This window comes from Trichomonas vaginalis, chromosome VI (assembly GCF_026262505.1).
Source record: "Trichomonas vaginalis G3 chromosome VI, whole genome shotgun sequence".
Lineage (NCBI taxonomy): Eukaryota > Parabasalia > Trichomonadida > Trichomonadidae > Trichomonas > Trichomonas vaginalis.
In genome coordinates, this window is record NC_067208.1 from 16,072,855 (window position 1) to 16,098,105 (window position 25,251).

The window sequence follows — 25,251 nt, forward strand, 5'->3', positions numbered from 1 at the left end:
ACGGACTAATGCTGACTTAAAGAAAGAAGCAGAGAAACGCAGCAGAAGATAAAATGGACATGTTGACATTTCTGAAACAAAAACTATCCAACTGCTGACGATTTCTTCTATCTGACGTCAAGAAGAAATATAAAGATACATTCAATATTGTGAAAACTTTTGACATACTGACAGAAGAAATAGAAGCTACAAAACTGTTTAAAGTCATGAACCATCGCAACATATACCATGTAAAACGCTTGTAAATAGTTATGTTAGAAAAGTGGTTAGAAAACGTGTTAGATCTAACATGCTAACATAAAATATATTTTTATTGAATTCTGTATAAAATTCTGAGTAAAATGACATATGGAACATATACATGTAAAACGCTTGTAAATAGTATGTTTTTAGAAAAGTGGTTAGAAAACGTGTTAGATCTAACATGCTAACATAAAATATATTTTTATTGAATTCTGTATAAAATTCTGAGTAAAATGACATATGGAACACATACCATGTAAAACGCTTGTAAATAGTTATGTTAGAAAAGTGGTTAGAAAACGTGTTAGATCTAACATGCTAACATAAAATATATTTTTATTGAATTCTGTATAAAATTCTGAGTAAAATGACATATGGAACATATACCATGTAAAACGCTTGTAAATAGTTATGTTAGAAAAGTGGTTAGAAAACGTGTTAGATCTAACATGCTAACATAAAATATATTTTTGTCTGATTTACGCTCATTACGATGAAGTCTTGACAAAACATATACGAAGAAGTTTATTTCCTGTGTTGTTGTCAAAATGTCATGTTGTCACCATTTTCAAAAAGATGTTAGTTGACCGAGTGACCGAGTGACCTGGTGACCCTCATGTAAATAGTTATGTTAGAAAAGTGGTTAGAAAACGTGTTAGATCTAACATGCTAACATAAAATATATTTTTGCTGAAAAAAATGACCAAATTTCATGAATTTCCTCATATGTTTGCTACCCGAGGAAAACCGAGGATAGAGATTCCATACGAAAATCGTGAAAAATTGCGAGTACGGACAAAAACGTAGTCGCCTAAAACTCATGAAAATCGTAAAAAAATGACCAAATTTCATTATATAACTGTTATTCCTTTTGATATAGTTTTAGAATCTTCACCAAAACAAATGGAGAAGTCATTAAATGTGCATATCTACTACGTGCTTTTTCAAAATTACTTTTTGCATTTTCAGTTAAATTGCAGAAGTTATAAACGTTATCGTATGCTTCATTAATCAAATGATTCAGTAACGAATTAATTGCTTGAAACAGTGTGAATAATGTAACTTCTTTTTCTAAATTCATATTTCCACCATCATTATGTACTTCAAAATCACTAATACCATCAACTATGCTCTGGGCAAGTTTATCGTCAATGTTTACATCTTTGTTTTCATTCATGATAGTCTTTATTTCTTCGTTCTTCTGTTCAACTCTTACCTTAATATTCAAATCATTTAATATATCGTTTACGGTTCTAGTTAATGTTGAATCATAACTTCCACGAATGAATGAGTATGTTTTTATTGGTTCTGTTGCATTCTTGCGAACTCTTGAATCAGCCATAACTACTAATGAACGCTTTGAATCATCCATAGAAGTCATGATATCAATATCATAATCATTGCAGGAATAACATTTAATCATTCTGTTCGAAACTGCATAGAAGAAATTAGTGTTGCAATAAATGTGAAGACCTCCTGAAGCGGTTTTAACGATAACATCTTTATCCGAAAGTTTTGATAAAATGTCTTTTCTAACTGTTTCTTTAAGTTCATCATTGTACGATTTATTGATATCAACATCTATAACCGTTAAATTCGAAATTTTATTTACTAATAAAGCCATACCAGTTTTCCTTCCTCTGCCTCCATCGTGTTTGAGATAGTTATGTAAATCAATCTTGTTTTCACCAATTCTTTCGTTGAGGGTTTTAGTTTCTGCCACAACTAATTCCTCAGCTAATGAATCAATAACTTTTTCATCAGAAACGATATAGTTGCTGTTGTTGTTTGTTGCTGTCATTTATATAGGAATAAAAAATAAAAAATAAATTTAAAACTAACTTTATTTTTTGGCTGCATCAAATTTCCAGGACTGTTGTCAAAATGTCATGTTGTCTCATTTTTTCAGAGAAGTTAATTAACCGAGTGACACATGGTGACGTAGTGACACCTTCAGTTCTTCAAAAATAATTCATTTTTGCCTTCCTCCTATGTTGTTGTCAAAATGTCATGTTGTCATCATTTTTCAGAGAAGTTAATTGACATGGTAGCACATGGTAACACGGTAGCACCTTCAGTTCTTCAAAAATAATTCATAAATGCCTTCCTCCAGTGATGTTGTCAAAATGTCATGTTGTCATCATTTTTAAAAGAAGTTAATTGACCTGGTAGCACATGGTAACATGGTAGCACCTTCAGTTCTTCAAAAATAATTCATAAATGCCTTCCTCCAGTGATGTTGTCAAAATGTCATGGTAGCACATGGTAACAGTGAAAACATTAACGTAAACATTAACATAACCATTAACGTAAACATTTCTTTCCAGTGATGTTGTCAAAATGTCATGTTGTCAGTAATTTTAAGAGAAGTTAATTAACCTGGTGACATGGTAACATGGTGACACGTTCATAATTTATGAAAACATTAACGTAAACATTAACGTAAACATTTATTTCCTGGACTGTTGTCAAAATGTCATGTTGTCATCATTTTTAAGAGAAGTTAATTAACCTGGTGACATGGTGACGTGGTGACACTGAAAACATTTATGACAAAAATAAATGGTACCATTAATGATATCATGACTGTTCTCATTCATGTCTGATTTACATCTAATGAAAAAGTTTAGAAGAATTTTCTTATTCTTTCTGGCTTATTTTTGTCTTTCCAGTACTCCCGCTCTAATGGTCCCAGATGTGTTGACTTTGACTCTCTCAAGTTCTTAGATGGTATAACATCTTCAACGCCTCCTTCATATCTTACTTTATAAGTGTCATCGTTTATGTTATAGCCAAGTATTTCAATAACCACTCCTCGCTTTGCTTCGTCAATGGTTTCAGCAAGTTTGCCATTACTACTTTCAACTAATTTATGTCGAGGGTAAAACGCAATAGAGTCGTCAGTAGCTTTTATAAGATATCCATTACCTTGCGTAGAGTCTACGATATAATAGTTTCTACTTAACCTTAAACGTTTCTTTGTCAACGGTTTGTCGTCAAGAACTACACGAACTTTTGTACCAGGAATGAGGGTAAATTGTGTTGAATTTCTGATATTTTGTGTTTGGCTTCGTTTCTTTTGTATATACTTTTCTTCTTGTTGTTGTGTCATTGAATTTGGTGTATGTCCTGTTGTAGAATGTGTTGAGGAATTATATACTTCGAGAAAATGTTTCATTGTTTTTCGGTAAAGTCTCGCTCTTGATTTAAATCTCTGAGCGTTCTTATGAAGCGGTTTATGATGCCGAGTATGTTATGGTTATGGTCTTCAGTAGTGTAGTGAGTTATGTTATGCTTAATGAGAAAATCTGTGATTTCATTGCTGAGGTATGCACTGTCTTTGTCTGATGTTAAAGTACTTGGGCTATGTTCTGCTACAAACTTTTGTAAAACTCTTAACACTTCCGAGTTCCTTTATTTTTCATTATATACGCAAAAGCTTTACGAGTGTTAACATTAATGAAGATGAGGAATGGTTTTGTCCTCCTTTTCTGCTTTGAATGAGAGTGTCAAATTGGTATGCGTCAGGAGTGTTGGAGTAATTTGGTAAAAAGTAGTCGTAAGGGTTTATTTTTGTTTGATGTACAACATTTTTTGTCAAAGAACCTTTCACTTCAGTTCTGTTAGTAAATCCCCAACTCTTTGCAGCTTCATTGAACTTCTTAAATGACCTCCATGGATGTTGTTCGAATACTTCTTTTCAAGCTCATTTATGTAAAGTTAAAGATTTTATTCAAGGCTCAAGCGCGTTCAATGAACTCTATACCATGCGAATACAGTCATAAATGGTGGCATATAATCTGCACCCGAGCCTGTTGGATTGTTGTGAAAGTGTGTGAATGATTTCCTGTGGTTCCACAGAAAATAACCTGCGCTTGAATCTACTGGGTCACTTGAATATCATATCTATTCATTCCCTGTCTATCCGAACCTGCTGCAAGATTTGTATAACCTCTTTTTGTTATTGAATGTGAATGACTACCTGTTTGTGTTTGTAGTTCCTGTATGAGTGGTGCGGTGGAAGGTTTGCTTCTTTAATTTTCTTCGAACCTCCTGCGTCTTTGAATATCTAGCACAGTATAAGAATTTGTCTACAATCTGCTTCCATTCACCAAAACCTAAAACACTTGCTGGATTTGTTGAGTTCATTGACGTAAATAGAAACCAACAGGATATAATGTTTGAAAGTATTTCAGTCTTTAATGTTTGAAGCTCTGTTTTTGTCTGCTTTCTTATCTAAACATTGCTGGTAGTTCATGTGTTTCAAAGTTTCTGGCATGATCTTCAATGTTCATACATCTGTTATCTAAATTGTTTAGTGTATCTTTTACGCTTGTACTTGGATTCTCTAAAGGTGCACTTGAACCAAAGGTATAGTTCAATATTATGTCGTCTGCTCTAACAGTAGTGAAGGATTTATGTGTATTTTCTTTGTCAGCTTTCTTATCTAACATTGCTGGTAGTTCATGTGTTTCAAAGTTTCTGACATGACCTTCAATGTTCATACATTTACTATTTAAGGAGTTTAGTGTATCTTTTACGCTTGTACTTGGATTCTCTAAAGGTGCACTTGAACCAAGGGTATAGTTCAATATTATGTCGTCTGCTCTAACAGTAGTGAAGGATTTATGTGTATGGTTCTTGTCGGCTTTACTGTCTAATGTAGCTTGAAGTTCATTTATATCGGAGATGTTGTGTTTATGAGATTTCAAAACTTTGTTCATTGCTTCAAGTTCAACTTTGTCAGCTTTACTTTTAATAGCATCTTCAAACGTTATTTTTGACTTAACTCTCAAAGTAAATCTTGGTTCAACTAATACACCGTTAACATTGAAAGTAGAGGCATAAATTTCATCGTTATAACTAAATGCTTCTTGTGCTTTACCTGTGTCATACTGTACAGTACAGCTTATGTCATAACCTTTAGCACGAATGTATTTATATCTTCTTTCATTAACATTTTTTGTCTTCGCTTCATCACTTCGTGTTAAATATCCATGGTAGTCCGTTATAATCTGTTCGTCTGAAGTTATATAATGAACGTGGTTCTTGACTTTATCACTCAGAGCTAAAAGCTCATTTTTGTCTGCTTTTTCGGCTAATTTCTCATTAACATCATTCACTTCTAATTCAACTCTTCCGCCAGAACTCTTATTATCATTAATCTTTTTCATTAATTCGGTAATTACGTCATAAAGACTATATTCTGTTTTCGGTTTTGTAAATAATGAGTCAAAATTTCTTTTCATCATTACATCGCTGACATTAATGATATCACCAATTCCTTTTTCATTTATTCTCTGCATTAATTCTGCAATAATGACGAATATATAATCTGTTAATTTATTCTCTTCATCGAGGGTTATAGAATGTTTTGAAATTGAATCATTAACTCCTCTAAATAAATCAATAACTTCAGGATACACGTTTTTAATGTCTCGAATAACCCGACCAGTATCCTGTTGTTCATGTTCTTCGTTCCCGTCGTTACGTGGTTTTATATCTCTAACCATCATCAACGCAGCCATAACCGGAGGGTTTGTTGCTATCTGTTCGAAAATCCGTCCGTTATGTACGGTATATCTAAATAATTTCTTTGTGTTTGTTAAAACATTTGAAACAAGTCTTTTAAAACCATCTACAAAATTTCCCGTTTCACCTAATGTTCTTGCAGCATTTACAAGCTCACCCATTCCCGCTTTTGACCCCAAAAACGTCCATATTGCATTTATTTCACTCTGTATAGTTGTCCATTCAGCGAAACTAACACCCGCATTCGCTAAGCTGAAAATGAAATTCAGTGGATCGAACTTAATTCCACCTTCTTTTTCAATTTCAACGAACTCACTAACATGAGATTTTAAGTATTCTTTCGTTAAAATTGTTTTCCCCGATGTTATGTCATTAACGAAACTATCACCGTCAAAAGTTAACGAATTCAATTTCGTCGTTGATGCTTTTATTTCATACACCGCTTTATCATAGTTTTTGGCTCACCTTCTTTAGAAGCATATGAAACATTAATGAATGAATTATATGTATTCGTGAATGAATTAAAATCAATGATTTTCATTAATGACGCCTTTAATGATTCATTTACTGTCGAATCCCTTAAAGTAATTAATGAACTGTCATTTATGAAAGGTACACTGCAAACCGTCGAGTTTGGATCAAATGCTGTAGTTGGTGCAGGAATATTAATGATATAAGTCATTAAATCATTAAGTGACGTAAATAATGTTGTCGTTTTTGATTTAATTTCTTTAGCATCTGTTATATATGGTAATTTTATTTCTGTAGTTTCTGAATTAAAGATATTCGCTAAAATGTTTTGTAAACTGTTTTGAACAGCTGTGTAAACCGTTGAATCCGGAACTCTTACGATTTCACCGTCCTTAATAAAAGGCATTGCACATGGTGTAGTGCTTGGGTCAAATCTTTTTGGGTTATGATTCAACATATATTCTAATGCTTCATAAACAGACCTATATACTGTTGTTTATCTTTTTCAATAATTTCACCGTCCTTTATAAACGGCATAGTACATGGAGTTAAAATAGGGTCAAACTTTTCATAGTCCTTCCATGTTATGTATTTCTCAGTATTTCCATCAGTGATAACAATATATTTGTCAGTAAGTGTGAGAGAGTATTGACCAAAATATAAACGTTTAGCTCTGTCAGCTTCATACGCATATGCAGCTATACTCATATTTTAATGAGAATAAAATGTTGTTCTATTTGCAAAGTACAGACCCAAACGAATACGGGACAGTAAAGCTACAAACAAACTTAGGTCTACAGAATGAGGCGCTTGCATTCAGAATGGTTGACTTCAATACTATCGCTTCATTCGTTATAACAGATGAAACAGATTTCATGGAGATTGAAATAGATGGAAAGAAGCACGAAATAAGATTTCACAATAATGTAAAATATAAGATGGAAACATTAGCTGGAGTGTTAAATGCTCTCATAAATACTACAATAAACAAGGATAACGAAGAAAACTTAATGAATGTTAAACTTATTGCAGGAGTTTTGAAGTTCAGTTATGTGAAGGAGTTTAAGATAACACGAATGAGTCATAGAGTACAACTTCTTTTGGGTGCATACCATATGACATTTCCTTTGAAAAGTGTTGACAAAACGATTGAGATGAAATCTGTTCCATACGTATGTTATGGTAATTGTTTATACATTGAGTCTAAAATAGCTAATGTCACAGGCATTTCAGGAGTTAATAGTAAAGGTTCAGTAGAGTATAAATCCTTCTGTTATGCAGTCAATTCAATGTTCATTCCAAACGTTCCTGTCATAGCAACTCATTTAGGTAAATGGGTTCGCATTAGTCCTCATAATTTGAAAGACATGCAATTCAGACTTGTTGACTTTCAAGGAGAGCCTGTAGAACTGAAGGCACCAGTGCGAATGACTGTTGAAGTTGACTTTTTAGAAAATATTAAATGCAACAGCTTACAAGAGAACTCAGAGCTAAAAATATAAAGTATGAATGTTATGTATTAGGTCATGAACTTTGGTTGTTGCTGTTTGATGAAACAAATGAATTAGTTATGTCAGTCAAGAGAACAGAAAAATATTGTGTTAGTGAAAACTGCACCAAGTCAATAAGATTAGGTTTGCATTATGAAGATGAGTTCGATACTGTTGAAGAAGTTTTGGATAGATATTACAAATTGCTAACTTGAAATTTTTTGACTGACGGCGCAAAGCGCCAAGACCGAGGGTCCTGACTGCTTTAATTTACTAAAACATATTTCAAGCAAAGTTTATATTCTGTTGAAAGTTTTGTATATTCATTCGAATATTTATACTTAAACTCAACTCCTGTAGTTCCTGGTGTTTCAATGATGCGGATGTTACCTATTTTCATGAATATTGGCGTTTGACCACAGCATTCGATTTCAGGGTCGAGATAGTCAATGACACATTGTTTCCCTGTTATTCGTGAGATAACATTTTCAAGGTCCTCCTTTGTTAGAATTATTTGGTTCTTGCTTATAAGATTTGTCAAAAGCTTCTTATCGTCTTTGAGTAAAATTGTTTGGTATAACTGAAGAAGGTAATGGTCTACGTTATCTGAAGGATTTGTTTGAACATTTGTGTAAGGATTGTCGTTGGCTTCTCTTGAAAGAATTTGGTCCAGTGGTGGATACTCTAACTTAACATCTGATGTAGCGTTAGCGTTTGAAGCTGAGTTTAAATTCACGGATTTCAGCTCTGGTTCTGGTTCTTTCCAACACTCTGAACTATAGTTCTTTATGACAATATTGTTTGTCGTTCGTGAGTCAACATTTGATGTTGGTTCAATTGGAACATTAACGGCACCAGCTAAGATGGATTTGCTTCTCATTTCATATAGAATAAAAACCTTTTATATGTATGAAATGAACAATATACTCGACAAGGGTTTGAATGTAAAGCTAACGAATGAAAATATTGTTGAATTCACTGAGACAGGAGCTGTGTATAAAGATGTAGAACTACTGAACAAAAGAGCTAAGGGAAGAAGCAGGAACATGAACAAAGGGTGGAAGCCTATAAAAATTTATGTCAATGATGGTTCAGGAGGTTCAAACATAAAGTATGCAGAAAGTTATAGAGTTTATGCTCTCAAAGGTGAAAAGCCTTCATTTAAGAACAGCTATTCTAACGCATATCCTCAAAAGCTAACGGATGGGGAAGTGGATGATATGAATGACAGCAAAAATATTAACAGAAATGGCGACAGAGATGCATGGAATTTGTTTACCATCAGTCAATTGAAGGTTAAACTTTAAAACAATGTTGGTCGTTCCCATGGAATATTTTTGACTTTAATGGTATTAGTCATGATATGAATCTCAAGGTATGAACGAGGAGATATGAGAGACTTATATGCTTCCCAAATTTCTTCAAAAGGTAATGTTATACCTGACTGTTTCCAAATGAGTTCAATATCATAACGTGAGAAACCTTGAAAGATAACGAAGTCAGTTATGAGACGTTTTATGTTTAAAGCTAAAAACCTCCATGTTTGCATAAGTATTGCTACAGTTAAATGGTAATGTCTGACTTTAGTTATGATGTTAGCTAATGGTGAGTCTGGTTTTGACACTAAACCTTTTCCGGCGAAGTCGTCGCAAACGAGCAGAGTGTTTGAAGGATACTTTTTGAAGGGGTATTTTGAAAGTTTTGACAGAATGTAGTTTGTAAGTCGTTTCATATCGTAAACTCCTGAGTACTGACGTAAGTGGTGTTTGTCAATAATTCTTTCCATCTCCTCAGAAGTCTTTTGCATTCCTGACTGTATAAATTCAACGATGGCATAATATTTCCTCTTACGTCGAATGTAACGTTGAAGAAATTCAATGAGTTCACTGTCTGGAACTTTAACGACAGAGGCTTGAACTTTTGACATAAATGTCTTCGCTGTTGAATCCATTGAATCTGAAGTTGCTGATATAATGATTTGGTCATAGTAAGAGTCGTTTCCTAAACGCTCTGTTATGAGTATATGACGAATGAGGTTGAATGTCTTACCTGAACCCATCTTTCCACAATAGAAATAAACGCCATTTGAACAGAACTCATAATCTTTGCTGAAAGGAAGAATAAGAGAAGAGTTAAGTTTGTCTGTAGTTTCATTCATGTCTTCATCTACGTCATGTATTAAATGCTTCATTTTATCTCCATTAAAAATGCAAGTCAGAAATATTCAGAACATAGCACCGAGTCTAACTGACAAGAGTATAAAGATATACTATGAACATATTATGATGAAACCAACCAAAATTCAAGAAAGTCAGTATACTTATGAATATCCAAGACACTGGGTAGAGTATGTAGGAGGTGAGAAAGCTATTGAAATCAGACAGGTTCGAAGTATTCCAGCAGGAAGAACAATATTATTGAAGAACTTTAATGTTTTGAGGTATAATGATGAAACAAAGAAGCAAGATAGTTTCCCTGTTGCTGTGTATGTGAACTTAGATACAGGAGATGACATGAAAGTTTTTAATACAAAGCTTCAAACGGTAGTGAGAGAACAACTGACTGCGGAAGGACATCCATTACCTTCAGAAGTTACCATAACATATAATTTTGAAACAAACTCAATAGATTTTAAAGTCATCTCTGCAAAGAAGTCAGGTTTTACATTTAATGAAGCAGATGTATATTCGAATGAAAACTTCAAAGCTATTGCATGGTTAGATAATGACGATTGCTTTAAGAAAATATTTAAATACAGTGACTCAAAGATGTCAATAGATGACCTTCGTGGAATGTTACCATCGACGTTTACAGTAGAAGGTTCAGCAGGATTGCTTACAAGATTGTCAATTGGTGGTATTTGGTCTCGTGAGAACATTGTTATAAAATCCAGTATAAGTGAATTTGCCGAAGAATCTATATTATGTCTTTCAAACTACATGTATTCGCCGCCGAAGCATTATAGTATAACAAACTTTGTCAGTAAGTTTAACATAAGACTTGTCGAACCTTCTTCAATGAAAGATGTTGTGCTACCTAAAGATGGAAAGGATGGACTCATTATTGAGATGATTTTAATAGCATATTAAATGAGCTTGTTCTTGAAGGTCATTCATGATGAAATAACTGTTGTAGAAGATGTTAGCAATTGTTCAGACATTTTGAAGCGTATAGATGATATAAGAAATAAGTTAGATAGACCGCAAAGCGGTGAGGGCGAAGCCCGTGAGAACGCTTATGTTTCATTGACTTTCTCCAGTAACGAGAACTTTTATGAGATAATATTGAAGAGAGATGATTTTAATATGGTGTAAATGGTAGCTTGGGCAGCTTTAGGCGCAATGGGAACAAAAGCATTAGCATTTGGAGCAAAAGCACTTGGAGCTTATGACGCAGTAAATAAAATGAGTGGAGGAAGGGTTTCAAAGACATTAGATGCAAATAAAGGGAAGATTGGAGGCTGGGTTGCAAAGAAGTTAAGATTAAATAAAATAGGGCTCATAAATAAAGCATCCAATTTGGTTGCGACTGAGTCAGAAAATGCTTTAGGAAAGGACGATGAGTTTGCAAAACACGCAAAAGACTTTAATGACCAGATGAAAGGTGAAACAATGCATTTAAATAGAGTCGATGGAACTAAAGAAAATGTTTCTTCTCCACCAGTAGTTCTTCCGTATGGTCCCTATGGAATGTATGGAAACCCTTACGAAAGACCATTTGACCCATTGACTGGTGGAAGTAACTGGTATCATTACGGCCGAAGAAGAAAGACAGTCAAGTTGGAGACAGACGTGAAGAAAGCAACTAAAAAGAAACCAAGGAAGAGAGTTATAAAGCAATGAATTCAACAGGGTGAAAAAACAGGTGAAAAAAGAGGTGAGATCTCACCACTTCACCTAAATTTATTTTTGTGCTATGTTTTCATACGTGTGGGAGTGGTGATATCATTAATTTTTAAGTTTATTTTTTATTTTATTTTTTATTTTATTTTTATATAAATGACGAAAACTATTGAGATAACAAACTACAACGGTCATGAGTTCAAGAATTTGTTCTTCGTTCCTCGTGAAAATACATTCTATCAGATACGAGGGAGAAAGGGTAAAGTTAGTTTGAGCGTTTATGAAGGAATGAAGAATGGAAAGTTTATACAAGCATACGATACAAACGGTAAACGTGTTTCATTAGCTTTGTCAAAACTTACTAACATTCATTATGACAGTGATTTTGACCTATATGAAGAAGAAAGTGAGTCAGAAGATTATGAGCTGTTATATGAAGCACAGCAATGGGAGGAGTTGCAATACTTTTGTAAGTGAGAACGTTTATTTTTTACATTAGTGAGGTGAAGTGGTTGGTGGCTTTGTAAATATTTAAGGTTAAGTTAGTGTTGCCGTTTGTGTTGTAAAATATACGTTAACGGTTTTGTAAATATTTAAGGTTAAGTGGTGTACGGAGGCGCGCAGTGCCTCAGTACACGACTTAGCCATACTAACTTCGCTTAACAATCGGTAAGACTGCATTAACAGGAGCACACACTAAGGCTGTATGTTGTGAAAATGGATGTTGTATGCCATTTATTTAATACAGTTTAAAAACGTAGGGGTTGAGTCATGAATTTAAAATTTTATTTTTAATAAAATGCCACAGAAGAGACAAAAGGAACCGTTAATGATGTGATTCAATATGTAAATAATGGTTTTGATACTATGATTCAAAGAGGTGGGCACCCTTAAAACATTTATTTTATTTTTATATAAATGGATAACGCAGATTTAGAAAATTTAATTTATGATTTAGTACTTAATCAAAATTTTCTTAATTATTATGAATTAAAATCATATCTCCAAAAACATAATAAAAATATAACGGGTGATGATATGGATTATTATTATTCGTATTATAAAAATGAAATTTTGAAATATCATGATAAAATAATTTCTAAAATTAAAGACAAAATTAAAAATAATGAATATACAAAGGGAAAAACTAAATCACAACTTAAACAATTGAAAGATTTCAAAAATAAAGTATTAACAGAAGAAGATATTGATGAATTATATAAATTATATAATCCTGAGCCGCAAAAGCCAAAGGAACAAAAGCCAAAGAAGAAAAAGCCGAAAACAACACCAAAAGAGAAAGTAGCAAATGTTCAACAGCTAAAGGTGCAAAACGCCCAGGTCCTTCAGACCATAAATGATGCACAAGCTTTAATTTATGATTCATTAGTTAAACCATATTCAGCCCGACTTTTAAATGAAGATCAACTTTTGGAATTCATCCTTCAACATAAACTCGAAGCGGGAAAGTATATCAAACCTTTATATACAGCATATTTAAAACAAATGAATAGAATACATCCAGAATTAATGAAAGGAGGAATGAAATCCAAAACTTCATCATCCAAAATCAAAGCAGATAAAATTAAATCACTTGCAATACCAAAACCTCCAACGGTAGTACCTCCTCCTTCAGTTAATCCTTCATCATTCACTTTATTATATCCATTTCAAACATTAAAGAAGCAAAAAGATTTTAAAAAGGATTTCAAAATATTAAATAAACCAATTGACCCAAAAATTCAACCGTTAAAGGAAAAATTTAGTCGCCCTTCATTTGCACCATATCCATATTCATACGAAATCGATCATTTAGAATATTCAAAAGGAAACGTTACTTATTTATTTGCCATTAACATTAACACCAGATATTTATATTGCATTCCGGTGAAAGGGAAAACAGAACAGGAAACAAGAAGAGCTATACAATACTTACTAGATCATGAAAGAGTAGATAATATCAGGGGTGATGGTGATAAAGGATTTCAGGCAGCTATGGCTCATTATTTCCCACAAATTAATTTTTTCTTTTCATCCTCTCCATATACGTTTCATAATAAAATAGTTGATGCGGTAATGAGAACTCTTAGAGATGCGTTAGGGGTTAACGGTCAGATATACTGGGATGGAAATCATGACTCCATCATACAGCAGTTAGTATATTATTACAATAATACATGGCATAGAACTATAAACATGAAACCAGTGGAAATGAAAAATGATATTTCAAAAGAATGGGAATATATTAGAAAGCAAATGGAAAGGTTAAATGATGTTAAACGTGAACAAATTAATTCAGGGCTCATGAATTTTAAACAAGGGGATAAAGTTTTGATTCATCTCGATTATGGAAAAACTAATAAATCAATGACAAAAAGAAGACGAACATTTGACACAATAGCTGAATTTGTTAGATATATTAACGGTAATGTATTAGTTGAAGTTGACAATAAATTAATAGAAATTCCGATTTATTTTATTACCCCATTATATTTAAATAATATTTAATTTTTTTATTTCGTAAGAAATGAGTGACAACAAAGCATCCAAGAGTCCTGATTCAATTAAGATTCAGAGTCCAGACGATGAATATAAAAAGAAACTAAACAGAATTAAATCAAAAATATGCTATTACAAAAAGAAGCCGCAATGCGGTGGGGCTGAAAACGATAAAGAGAGGAAAGAAATAATCGAAAAATTAGAAACTTACCGTTCAATCCTTAAACTGAGTGAAACAAAAATAAAAGAATTTAATAGAATAAATAAATTGATTGGAAGAGATGAATTTAATAAAGATGAATTTTTAAACTCAATCCAAATTTAATTTTTTCAGTGCTACCATGTTACCATGTGCTACCATGTCAATTAACTTCTCTTAAAAATGATGACAACATGACATTTTGACAATAACACAGGAAATAAATGTTATCGTTTATGTTTTCATTCATGATTTTAGGTTATTCAATAATTAATTATTTTTGAATAACTGAAGGTGTCACTACGTCACCATGTGTCACCAGGTTAATTAACTTCTCTTAAAAATGATGACAACATGACATTTAGACATCACAGCAGGATTAATGCAAAAATAAATTCAAACTTCATCGTATATGCTTTGTAAATGTCTTACAAACACGGATGAATATCTTATGCGGTGGGAAGCCAGATGGAAATAAATTTACGTCAAATATGCAATTTATAAAATCTTATGTCGACAGGCTACGTAGCACAGTGGTCTAAGGTGGTGTTATGGAGGGGTCAGGGTCTGTGGTTCGAACCGCGACAGCGCCGTATTTTCTGATTTTCTTTGTTTGTCTTGTTTGTCGTGAATAAAAAGTGTCATAAAAGTGCTCTATCTTCCACGGGAATAAATAAAAAATTTACTTTATTTCTTCTTTATTTCTTTGTTCCCGTGGAAGAAGGGTTTTGCTGTTTTTTCTCAGCCGAAATCAATGATTTTTTCATTTTTGGAATCCTTAGCGAATGAGGAATCTTTTCTCTCGTGGAAGCTTTGACCAAAAATATATTTTAGGTGAAGAGGTGAGATCTCACCTGTTTTTTCACCTCTTTTTTTCACAAGCGTTTTACATGAATTGTACGATGTATATTTGAAATCCTAAACAATTTCGTAGCTTCTATTTCTTCTTTTAGTACATCGAATGTTTTAATCATGCCGAAAGTCTCTTTATATTTCTTCTTGACGTCAGACAGAAGGAAATCTTCTGCTGTTGGATAGTTTTTATTAAGAAATGTCAACATATCCATTTTATCTTCTGCTGGCTTTTCTGCTGCTTTCTTTAAGTCTGCATAGTCGTTTCGCATTCTTTCTATCTCTTTGACTGAGTAGTTATATTTTCTTATTGCTGCTTTACATTTTGAACATTGCGGCATCGTTTTTGCGTTATACATTGAAATAAAACCAGCTAGAACAACTAAGGCGTCAATGGTTTTCTTTAACTCAAAAGCTGCTGGTTTTATCTGTTCATTCCATACTTTACCTCTTCTATCTTTATCTCTTATCTGCCATACACATTTTGCAACTAATGAAACAAAGTTATCGTATGTCTTAAATTCTTCGGATTTGTAAAGGTCAGAAATATTTTTATAAACCATGTCGCAATCTTTGTCCATAACTTTATGGTTGCAATGAAAACCAAGGAATTCATAATTTACTTTACGTATGAATTTCTTAATTTCTACTGAGTCAGTTGCTTTGACTTCAATTTCGTCGAATTCAGGAATAGTTAGTTTTTGCTGCTGAATTTCAGGTAGTTTAGGCAAATGGTCGATGAGGTCCTCCATTTCATAAAGATACTGTTCATTTGTTTCATCTTTCGCACTACAGTCTAAATTACTTGTTAAAAGTTCTTGCTTTATCTTCTGGATTTCTGTTTCAAAAGTATATGAAGAAGGAATAAAGCTTTTCATCTCTACCAACATTGACGTAGGATTCATGACTAGTGAGTTTGGTGCTGTAGTTGTGGCTTGAATTGTTGTTGTGCCGATTGTTGAAATCATATCTTTTATACAAAATAAAAATAATTTTAAAACTAATTTTAAAACTAACTTTATTTTTTCTATCTTAAGGAAATTCATGAAAATTCACGAGAAAGCTAAAGCAATCTGAGCCGCTCAGCGGTGAGGGTGAAAAAACAGGTGAGATCTCACCTCTTCACCTAAAATATATTTTTGGAATTTTGTGAAAACTCAACGGTTTGACACATGCCATATGCCATTTTACTCAAAATTTTGTGCTGAATTCAATAAAAATAAATGGTTCATTTACTCACAATATTTTTGTACAAAACGACCCCAAACTTTTAACTTCTTTTCTGCAGTTTCTAATGCTATCTTAGCGAGTTCATATTCTCTAAATTCTCTCTTTAAATCTTCTTGTTCCCATTGGTCTAGTTCGTATGGAGAATCTCTATAACCATAACATATCTCACGTTCATGTTCTAATTGTTTTTCGCACATTTTTCTAACTTCTTCTTCAAACAAATGTTTAGCATTTTCTACTGTATCTTCGAGTTCTTCTTCATCTAACTTCTCATGAACTTTCTTGTCTATGGAGTCCATAATTTTTCCAACTGCTATGCAATATTTTGGAGAAGCCCACATTGCTATATAGTTTATAAGTCTTGGGTCTACATACCTTCCTCTAACCTGTTTGATTTTATCAGGAATTCCGGCATGAATTTTGTATAAAAAGCAACAGTCCGAATTCCGGCGGTTGCTATATTCTTCACAAAACGCCTTATAATACTCTTCCCAGGACTTATTTTCCAACAACTTTCTAAAGTCTTTCCTAAACTGCTGACACATCTTTGTTGCATTAATGTAACCATCCTTGTCTCTACGTAAGACTTCAATACCATTATAAGTGCCTTTTGTGAATGTTTCGCCATTAGATTTGTTCGTGAACGTCTGTGCTTCGACTGACATTTCTGTTCTTACATACAAAATAAAAAAAATAAAAATAATTCATAAATGCCTTCCTCCTGAACTGTTGTCAAAATGTCATGTTGTCATCATTTTTAAGAGAAGTTAATTAACCTGGTAGCACATGGTAACATGGTAGCAGTGAAATAAAATTTTGTTATCAGTTATTTTATCATCATTTTATTAAGTTCATCTTTAGTTAATAATTTGAATGGATTCGCTAATGTTCCACCTTGAGTCACAACACTTGCCCCGGCTAATTGTGAAGAACCTGGGATAAGTACTCCATGAAATGATTTCATTGGTATCATTAATTTAGAAATAGTTGGCTTAATTAATTTTGTCATTTATGATAAAAATAAAATTGCATAATTTAAATTTTTTTCTTTCTCATTTTCTCATTTTCTCATTTTCTCATTTTCTCATTTTCTCATTTTCTCATTTTTCATCCTGTTTTGGTTTCAGCAACTTTTCAAGTTGTTGTCTTGTCAGTAACTTTAATTTTAACTTTGGATCAAATATTGGGTTTCCATCTTTATCTCTTCCAATAACACCATATGGTAGAATCTTCATTTATACTAAAATAAAAATTTAAATTATGCCGTTCGCTCTTTTGGAGCTCAGGACTTTCAGTCCGTTCTAAAGTTTGTTTCATAAACATTTAGCGTTCATTGAACGCGAAACCATGCGAATACAGTCATAAATGGTGGCATATAATCTTCACCCGAGCCTGTTGGATTTGTTGTGAAAGTGTGTGAATGATTTCCTCCTGGTTCAGTTTGTCGAAAAGTCTTTTTTGTTGAATCGTTATAAGATGGAGATAAAACGTCATAACCAGCTTCATAGTCTGAGTTGTATAATGGGTGGTCTCTTAATGAGTGTCTATGGTCGCCAGAAAAGTTTGTAGTTCCCGTATGAGTGTGCGGTGGAAGGTTTGCTTCTTTAATTTTCTTCGAACCTCCTGTTTGCTTTGAATATCTAGCACAGTATAAGAATTTATCTACAATCCGCTTCCACGTACCAAAACCTAAAACTGTTGCTGGATTTGTTGAATTCATTGACGTATAAATAGAACCAATAGGATATAATGTTTGAAGTATTTCATTTTTCATGCTTGTAATCACATCATTTACTTCCGACTTCTTTGCATAATTTTCATCAACATAAGTTTTATCTGCTTTAAGGTCTAAACATCCTGAAACCCATCCTGTATCAGCTTTAACTTTAAAAGTCTCCGATGTCCATTCCTTATCCGCCTTCTTCTCTAACTCATCGTTAACATAAGTTTTATCTGCTTTAAGGTCTAAACATCCTGAAACCCATTCTGTATCAGCTTTAACTTTAAAAGTCTCCAATGTCCATTCATGATACCATTCAACCTTTTCTTTAATTTCATTATCTTTTTCATCAACATAAACCAAATTTGCCTTCTTCATTAACTCACTATCCACATATTCCTTATCTGCTTTCTTCATTATGTCGTTTAGGAAACCTTCTATGAATTCCTCATTTAAATTAAATCTTCCAATCTTCAAAACTTTAGGAAATGCATTTAATGCGTAATATCTCTGTTTTCTGGTGGAATTGATGTTATATCATCCGTTATTCCTTTAATTTTTGAATTCATAAATAAAATTTCTTTTATATTTGATATCACTGCACCACCTTTGCAACGAATTCGAAATGGTCATTTTTCAATACTATCTCCAAATCTCCATATTTCAACCTTTGCGTTTGTTCTGCCGTCTTTGAATTATATGCATATGTGGCGTATGTAATGGTCTGAAGGACCTGGGCGCTTTGCGCCTTAAGTTGTTGTGGTTGCTGTTGTTTAATCATTTATTATGATTTAAAAATAAATATTTAATCCGTTATCTCATCAGCTATTTTTTCTATTTGAAATTGCCATAATATTTCATTCATAAATTCTAAATCACAATCAAATAGGTCAGTTATTCTAAATTTAATATTTGATAAATCTTTTGAATGAAGAATAAATGAATTCCCGGATAATTGAAACGGATATGATAAAGAAAATGTGTTTAAGTTGATGGATAAAATGTTTTGTATTGATGGGTAAGAGTTAGGGTCTAATGTTTGATGTGAAAATCTCATTGGGGTATTAACTTTATCACATTTGATTAAAATGAAATTGGAACCAGTGTCAGAATACAAAACATCCCCAACATCTTTTTTCAAAATTTAATATCCCCAACAATGAATGAAGATGAGGAGTACAAAATTTAATTTTCAGCGGGAATTTAATAAGGTTATTTATTTCATCAAGTTCAAAAAAGTTTATCAGGTTTTGATTTAAAATTTTCTTCATACCATACGATAAATGATTCATTTAAATAACTTAAAATCATGTTAATATCCCATTTCGCTATCACATTTATTTATATACATATCATACGTTTTTTCATGGTCATCTTTAATAAATGATATATAATCTGAAGGGTCTAAAGAATGGATTAAATTTACCACTCACAGAAACGAGAGTAACATTATAAATTCCGCTAACTGTTAAATTTAATTCACAGTTATTATTCGAAATAATATTGATAATTGACATTTTTATTACGATTAAAAATATGGTAAAGCGTTATTTCCAGTGATAAATAAAACTAGAATAAGATTACCTCAAGAATTCATAAATTCAACGAATAAGAAATTCATTCATGTTATAAATTTTAGTGTTTTCAGAAAATATGAGTCAGTGTCATATTCATCAACAGGTTATATTTCACTTCATTCAAATTTAGTTCAATCAAACCCATATAATGACCATTTCATAAGATTTTCAGATGGTATTAAAAATGTAATTGATAGATTAAAATATGAACAGATTGACAATATCGAATTTTTGGAATTTTGGTTTAAATATCCCGATGGAAAAAAGATTGAAGTTAAAGATAAAGCTGATACTATAACAAAAACAATTACAATGACCGATCCAGATAGTGGGAACAAAAAGAAATAAACAAAACGATAGAAACTGGTGAAAGGTCAATTATTATTGATTATGATTCAAAGGATTATTATTCGATAATGTTAATGCTTGAATATTAAATAGCCTTAACAAAGAATTTTTCAAGTGATATTTTATATTCATCAACTATTTTATTATAAATATCATTATATGTTAAATGAAGTTCAGTTGTGTTGTTCCTTCTTTGATATCTTAATTGTGCTAATATCCTTTATAGGATTTATTTTTGCAACTGTTCCGCAGCATGAAACCTCATCATCTATGAAAAATTGAATCTTAACGTCTGAATCTTGAACATCACAAAGAATGGCGATAATGTGAATTAATGATTCATAAGGTAAAATAATTAAACCGGATTGGTCAATTAAATTTATTATTGAATCATAATTATTAATTATTATATCACGGTAAATTTTCATTAATTCAGAATTAATGTCTATTTTATATGGGTTCTCGATGTTTGATGAAAGAGGTGGGGGTATGTTGGATAAGTGGGAATTTCAACAGGTTCTTTACCGGGTTCAGATAAAATGATTGGGTCTCCATTCTCATGGTTTTCTTCATTCTCCTCATTCTTCGGTAAGTCACGAGTTAATAAATTTGGTTGAGTTGCTGACCTTGTTAATTCGGGGCTAACATTAACTTTAACATTTTGAATAATTCGTGATTTATCATCATTTACGTTATAACCAACCGTAATCTCTGCTTTTGCGTTAGTGTTCTTTTGACTAGTGAAACGTCTTCTCATTTATATTCGAATAAAAAAATATATTTAAACTTTTATTTTGCTGGAACTTTTGAATCTATTATTCCTGTATTTGTTCATGAAGTTGATTTTTAGCTGTTTCATCGTAATTAATGGACCGAATATTATTCATTAATTGATTCTTATAATCATCTGATTTCTCAAATTTTCTTTTATCTGATTCCTTAACTAAATCATAAGTTAAACCTCGTTGCTGATATAATGGTTTCTTAATTAAATTTTGAATGCTTGAGATAAAGCACCTGATGCAATTCTTGCTACTATAATTGGTTGGAATTGCTGTTTAAGTTCATCTTTAACATTTGCGAAAACTGGATCGAATAAAGCAACTTTAAAGAATTTCTTAGCTGAAATTTCAGGTCTAATATTTGCATATTGACCATCAAACTGGTTAGAATATCGTGGTAATCCATCCGGTCCCTCTTCAATAGCATTTAATTCTTCATTGAAATAAGAATATGGATTAGACGGTATGAATTAATTGGACCATTTTCACCTTCTCCAATGTATTGTTTAACAGCTTTTCCATTTTCATCAAATTGCATAGGATAACGTTCATTATATGCTTTACGTTTAGGATAATCAGATATAGTTAATTTGTAACCATTTATGACTTTAATATTACCTTGACCATCAGTAACGAAAACTTCATTTATACCATCGGTTTTCCATTTGGACCCGTAATGTCTGCTTCGTGTGCTTCCCAATTTGGACCATGACGTTTGGCATATGCTTGAGCTTCTGGTAATGTTAAAACGTTTCTCATTTGTTTAACATCTTTTTGAAGACCAGCAACAATATGAACTAATTCTTTCATTCCATCAGGAACTTTCATAGTTCTATTATATGCACCCTTTTGTTTGTCCCTTGTTTTAATGGAACCTGTAGAAGATTTGCTATTTCTGTCATGTTTAATTATAAATAAAAAATAAAATTAATTATAAAAAGTTAATCAAATTTAACACTCCTTTATTTAAATCAACTATTATTTTTCCATGTTCACCTAATTGCTGATATTGTGTGTAAAGTTCATTAATGCTCATTGGTAAATTCACTTGATAAAGCATAACGTTCAACTGTTGACGACTAAACCCACTGAAAATGAAAAGTGTTGATAGATTTGATTTAATGTTTGTGCTTAATGCTTTGAAATATTGAACAGCCATAAAGAATGAACACTGAATGTGTCGACATTGAGTTAATAACTGATTAAAATATGATTTCTCATTTGTTATTAGTTTTGATTTCACTGCATCATCTAGAAAAATGAGTGAATGCAAAAATTCTCTATCAAAATTTGAAATAGAAAGTGTTTCAAATAATTCATCCCGTTGTTTATCAATAATTTTATCCTCTAATCCTTGCTTCTTGATTGTATTATATAATTCTTTATACATTAAAAAGTTTTTTAAATAATCTTCTGCTTCTTCTTGTGATAAATAAATAATTGGAATTTTGATTAAATGCTTTAAAGATTCAAATGTATCATCTGAAGGTGAACCTGAACGGTTGATATAAATTAACACATGTGAATGGGGGAAGTGTTAGCAATAATGATAATTTGTTTTAATATCGTTAATGTTTTACCTTTATTTTGTTTACCAATTGCTGCAGTGATTGAATTTAAGTAACATTCAGAATATGGAATTTTCATTAATTTTTCCTTAGATAGAGCATTTCTATTATCACTCAATGCTTCATTAATCATATCATCTACGTATGTATTATATACTCCTGCTAATTCTTCATAAGGGGTGGATGAATTTAAATCCATTTAATCAAAAATAAATTTATAATTTTAAACATTTCTATTCATCAATATTTCATCATATGAACTTCTATACTGTGGTGGTGTACCTGTTGGATGATATTTCAAACCTTCATCCGGTGTCCATGTCCAATATGTAGTCCTAGTAAACCAAACCTGAGGAGGATTTGTCACCTTTGAACAGTAAGTGTCATTTTCACCCTGAATGATTGGATAAGCTTTCACTTGTACTGTAACTTGTGAGTTGAAAGTTTCTAATCCATCAAAGAATATACCCGCTCCATCACGTTGAACTGGAATAGTGCATAAGAATGAAGTTTGGTCTTTCCATGTTCTAGCTAATGGTATGCCATCATCATCATTCAGTGGTCTAGTTAATGAGTCCTCGTATTCTTCCGTGCATTCATTCACTCCATCTAAATCAGAAGCTTGAAGCATACGTGTAAAGAATATGTCACCCACTGTGGTCATCGCTTGATCGGGGAAGTTTCTGGAATCTATAGTGACCTGAAGACCTCGAAGCATTGGATTTTCTAAAACCGTTCTTTGCATTGCATTCTTCGGAAATGCTAACACAACATCTGTAACATTATGAAGAGCGTATGAGAAATCTGAGCTAATACCTTCAGGAGTGATGCAACCTCCATTTAGTGAACGAACGTCAATATGTTGAGCTGGAATCATGAATGGATCTTCCTTACTAAATAAACGTGGTATTGCTTTAACTGATTCTTCAATTAAACCGTATCCTGGTGTAATGCATTTATCCTCTAAAACTTCCATCTTTGTGCATGAAATAATAACGCATCAACTGTTGCGTCAGCAGATGTAGCGGCTAAGCCTGTAATTAATTTGGCAGGAAGTCCGATTTGTTGGAATTTGCGATCATATTTATAAACATGATTCATAATCTTTTCATAATTTTCATCAGTTATCTTTTCATAAACGTAATTTTGTAAATCAGCAACTCTTAACGGGTCAACCTGACAAAATACTAAAGTATCCCTGAAAACATAATATTTAAGAATGATATCACCAAATGATTTAGGATAATCATCGAACGCCTGAAATGCTAACAAATCATTTACCGGAATAATCATATCAAAAGTGACATCAACTTCTTCATTTGCTTTCTTGAAAACTTCTGAAGGGTCAATATATTTACCACATACTGAGTTATCATATTTTTGAACATTATTATATAACGAATGAACAAACTTTTTAACTTTCCTTTCTGATTTTGGTTTATATGTTGCAAATGCGAAAGATTCACGGGCGCAATCCATCTGAAGATAACCGGCATCACCTCTTTCGGTTTCTACTTCTAATTGTTTAAAGCTTTGATTTGATGATTTGTAACCAACGAATAAACGTATACATTTAAAAGCGGCATCACATGTGAAAGCTTTATTTGAAACTAGAGTTGCTTTAACTTTGCGTTTAATATATGTGTCACCTAATTGGTTCACATCATGAGCTGGATTTGTAATTCTTAAATGAGTTTGTTTATCATCAAAATATGGAGCATCAGAGTCATAGCATGAACTTTCAAGTTCTCTATAATATCTTCTACCATCAGTCTTTGCGAATATTTCATTTATCTTTTCGAATGAATGAAATACATTTCCATTAATCGGTTTAGTGTTTGGCATTAAATAGTTAGTCGTCATTTATTAATAAATAAAAAAATCAAAATTAAAAGATGGAAATGAATTTTTAATTTTAATGAAATAATCAACTATGGCTGCAGGTATATTTAAGAAACTGTGGGATAGAGTAAAAAGAGGAGCGAGTAAAGTTTGGGAAACATTGAAGAAGGGGGCAAATTGGATATTTAAGAATAAAGAAGCAATTAGTGACGTTGCTGAATCAATAACGCCAAAAGCTGCCCCAATAAGAGAAATTTTAAATAAAGGAGAAAAAGTTTATCAAAGACTACAACCGATACTAAGATAAAAATAATATTTATTTATTTTTCCACTATCTACCCCCTATTTTATTAAGTATTCCTTCAGCTATTCCACCAATTGCGTTACCTGCTTGTGCTCCCATCGCCGGATTACCTGCTTTAGTACCTAATACTCCACCTATGATAGTTCCTGCCGTTTTCGCTACTGGTGCCAAAAAGTTTGCAACGGGTTTAATAATCTTTTGATGAACCCAACCCGCAGCTTTCTTAATTCCATCCCATAATTTTTTAAAGAATCCTGCCGCCATTTCTGATTTAATATTAATTAAAAAAAATATATTTCATCACTTATATTCTAATTTTTATTTAATGATAAATGAAACCGATTTTAAAAATAAATGAAACAGAGGAGGAAGAAATAAATGGAAATGTTCAACAAAAAATAAACGTTGTTAAACCAATTACTGAAATAAAAATTTTTTCATCTGTTGAAGAATTTAATGACTATTATGCCAATAATAAAAAATTATTTGAAGAATTGACAACGTGTAAATTGAATAAAATGTTTAAAGTTGATGGATTCAAAATTTCAAAAATAAAAGGGGTGGTTAGTTTGAAATCTATTCCCCAATCAAGAATCACCTCATTAATGAAAATTGATGATTTAACAAAAAGAATAGAAGAGATTGAAGAAAGAATGAATCAAATAATTGATTTCATAAATTCAAATAATCATTAGTTTCTTAAAGTTCAATGTTGAACTCAATCTTCATTTTTAAATTGAAGTTTAACCCAT

General features: G+C 32.1%; 12 protein-coding genes and 3 pseudogenes across 15 annotated transcripts in view, besides 2 other annotated features; 7 read left to right on the forward strand and 8 right to left on the reverse strand.

Annotated features, from left to right (window-relative positions):
- Nucleotides 1-245, forward strand: part of TVAGG3_0874170 — a 946-nt pseudogene extending 701 nt beyond the window's left edge. The window contains exon 1 of the mRNA in view: nucleotides 1-245. This exon is cut by the window's left edge and continues 701 nt beyond it. Coding sequence covers nucleotides 1-245 — 245 coding nt within the window.
- Nucleotides 1-12,168: part of a mobile genetic element that runs on past the window's edge.
- TVAGG3_0874180 (keratin-associated protein family) lies at nucleotides 4,832-5,936 on the reverse strand (the record flags this gene model as incomplete). Its single annotated transcript, XM_051250171.1, has 1 exon — nucleotides 4,832-5,936. A coding segment is annotated over one exon (1,105 nt), but the record flags the coding sequence as incomplete, so codon positions are not given.
- TVAGG3_0874190 lies at nucleotides 6,203-6,954 on the reverse strand (annotated as a pseudogene). The gene has a single exon. A coding segment is annotated over exon 1 (752 nt).
- Nucleotides 6,972-7,748, forward strand: TVAGG3_0874200 (uncharacterized protein; the record flags this gene model as incomplete). The annotated part of the gene is made up of 1 exon (XM_051250172.1): nucleotides 6,972-7,748. The coding sequence occupies one exon, from the start codon at nucleotides 6,972-6,974 to the stop codon at nucleotides 7,746-7,748; it is 777 nt and encodes a 258-aa protein (XP_051085647.1).
- Nucleotides 8,002-8,616, reverse strand: TVAGG3_0874210 (uncharacterized protein; the record flags this gene model as incomplete). The annotated part of the gene is made up of 1 exon (XM_051250173.1): nucleotides 8,002-8,616. The coding sequence occupies one exon, from the start codon at nucleotides 8,614-8,616 to the stop codon at nucleotides 8,002-8,004; it is 615 nt and encodes a 204-aa protein (XP_051085648.1).
- On the reverse strand, nucleotides 9,060-9,894 carry TVAGG3_0874220 (protein of unknown function, DUF4106 family; the record flags this gene model as incomplete). The annotated part of the gene is made up of 1 exon (XM_051250174.1): nucleotides 9,060-9,894. A coding segment is annotated over one exon (835 nt), but the record flags the coding sequence as incomplete, so codon positions are not given.
- On the forward strand, nucleotides 11,333-11,578 carry TVAGG3_0874230 (protein of unknown function, DUF4107 family; the record flags this gene model as incomplete). Its single annotated transcript, XM_051250175.1, has 1 exon — nucleotides 11,333-11,578. One exon carries the CDS (start codon nucleotides 11,333-11,335, stop codon nucleotides 11,576-11,578), a length of 246 nt encoding a protein of 81 aa, XP_051085650.1.
- Nucleotides 11,735-12,055, forward strand: TVAGG3_0874240 (uncharacterized protein; the record flags this gene model as incomplete). Its single annotated transcript, XM_051250176.1, has 1 exon — nucleotides 11,735-12,055. The coding sequence occupies one exon, from the start codon at nucleotides 11,735-11,737 to the stop codon at nucleotides 12,053-12,055; it is 321 nt and encodes a 106-aa protein (XP_051085651.1).
- A 328-nt stretch (nucleotides 12,169-12,496) lies between the features above and the next one.
- On the forward strand, nucleotides 12,497-13,133 carry TVAGG3_0874250 (uncharacterized protein; the record flags this gene model as incomplete). Its single annotated transcript, XM_051250177.1, has 1 exon — nucleotides 12,497-13,133. A coding segment is annotated over one exon (637 nt), but the record flags the coding sequence as incomplete, so codon positions are not given.
- Nucleotides 13,134-13,348: 215 nt separating this feature from the next.
- Nucleotides 13,349-22,426: a mobile genetic element.
- Nucleotides 14,106-14,402, forward strand: TVAGG3_0874270 (uncharacterized protein; the record flags this gene model as incomplete). The annotated part of the gene is made up of 1 exon (XM_051250178.1): nucleotides 14,106-14,402. The coding sequence occupies one exon, from the start codon at nucleotides 14,106-14,108 to the stop codon at nucleotides 14,400-14,402; it is 297 nt and encodes a 98-aa protein (XP_051085653.1).
- TVAGG3_0874280 (organellar and viral DNA polymerase type B) lies at nucleotides 15,152-15,880 on the reverse strand (the record flags this gene model as incomplete). The annotated part of the gene is made up of 1 exon (XM_051250179.1): nucleotides 15,152-15,880. The coding sequence occupies one exon, from the start codon at nucleotides 15,878-15,880 to the stop codon at nucleotides 15,152-15,154; it is 729 nt and encodes a 242-aa protein (XP_051085654.1).
- On the reverse strand, nucleotides 16,361-16,903 carry TVAGG3_0874290 (uncharacterized protein; the record flags this gene model as incomplete). Its single annotated transcript, XM_051250180.1, has 1 exon — nucleotides 16,361-16,903. One exon carries the CDS (start codon nucleotides 16,901-16,903, stop codon nucleotides 16,361-16,363), a length of 543 nt encoding a protein of 180 aa, XP_051085655.1.
- A 357-nt stretch (nucleotides 22,427-22,783) lies between the features above and the next one.
- Nucleotides 22,784-24,216, reverse strand: TVAGG3_0874300 (annotated as a pseudogene). The gene has a single exon. A coding segment is annotated over exon 1 (1,433 nt).
- Nucleotides 24,217-24,286: 70 nt separating this feature from the next.
- On the forward strand, nucleotides 24,287-24,502 carry TVAGG3_0874310 (uncharacterized protein; the record flags this gene model as incomplete). Its single annotated transcript, XM_001296356.1, has 1 exon — nucleotides 24,287-24,502. The coding sequence occupies one exon, from the start codon at nucleotides 24,287-24,289 to the stop codon at nucleotides 24,500-24,502; it is 216 nt and encodes a 71-aa protein (XP_001296357.1).
- A 24-nt stretch (nucleotides 24,503-24,526) lies between these two features.
- Nucleotides 24,527-24,763, reverse strand: TVAGG3_0874320 (N-acetylmuramoyl-l-alanine amidase family; the record flags this gene model as incomplete). Its single annotated transcript, XM_051250181.1, has 1 exon — nucleotides 24,527-24,763. The coding sequence occupies one exon, from the start codon at nucleotides 24,761-24,763 to the stop codon at nucleotides 24,527-24,529; it is 237 nt and encodes a 78-aa protein (XP_051085656.1).
- Between the last annotated feature and the right edge of the window lie 488 nt (nucleotides 24,764-25,251).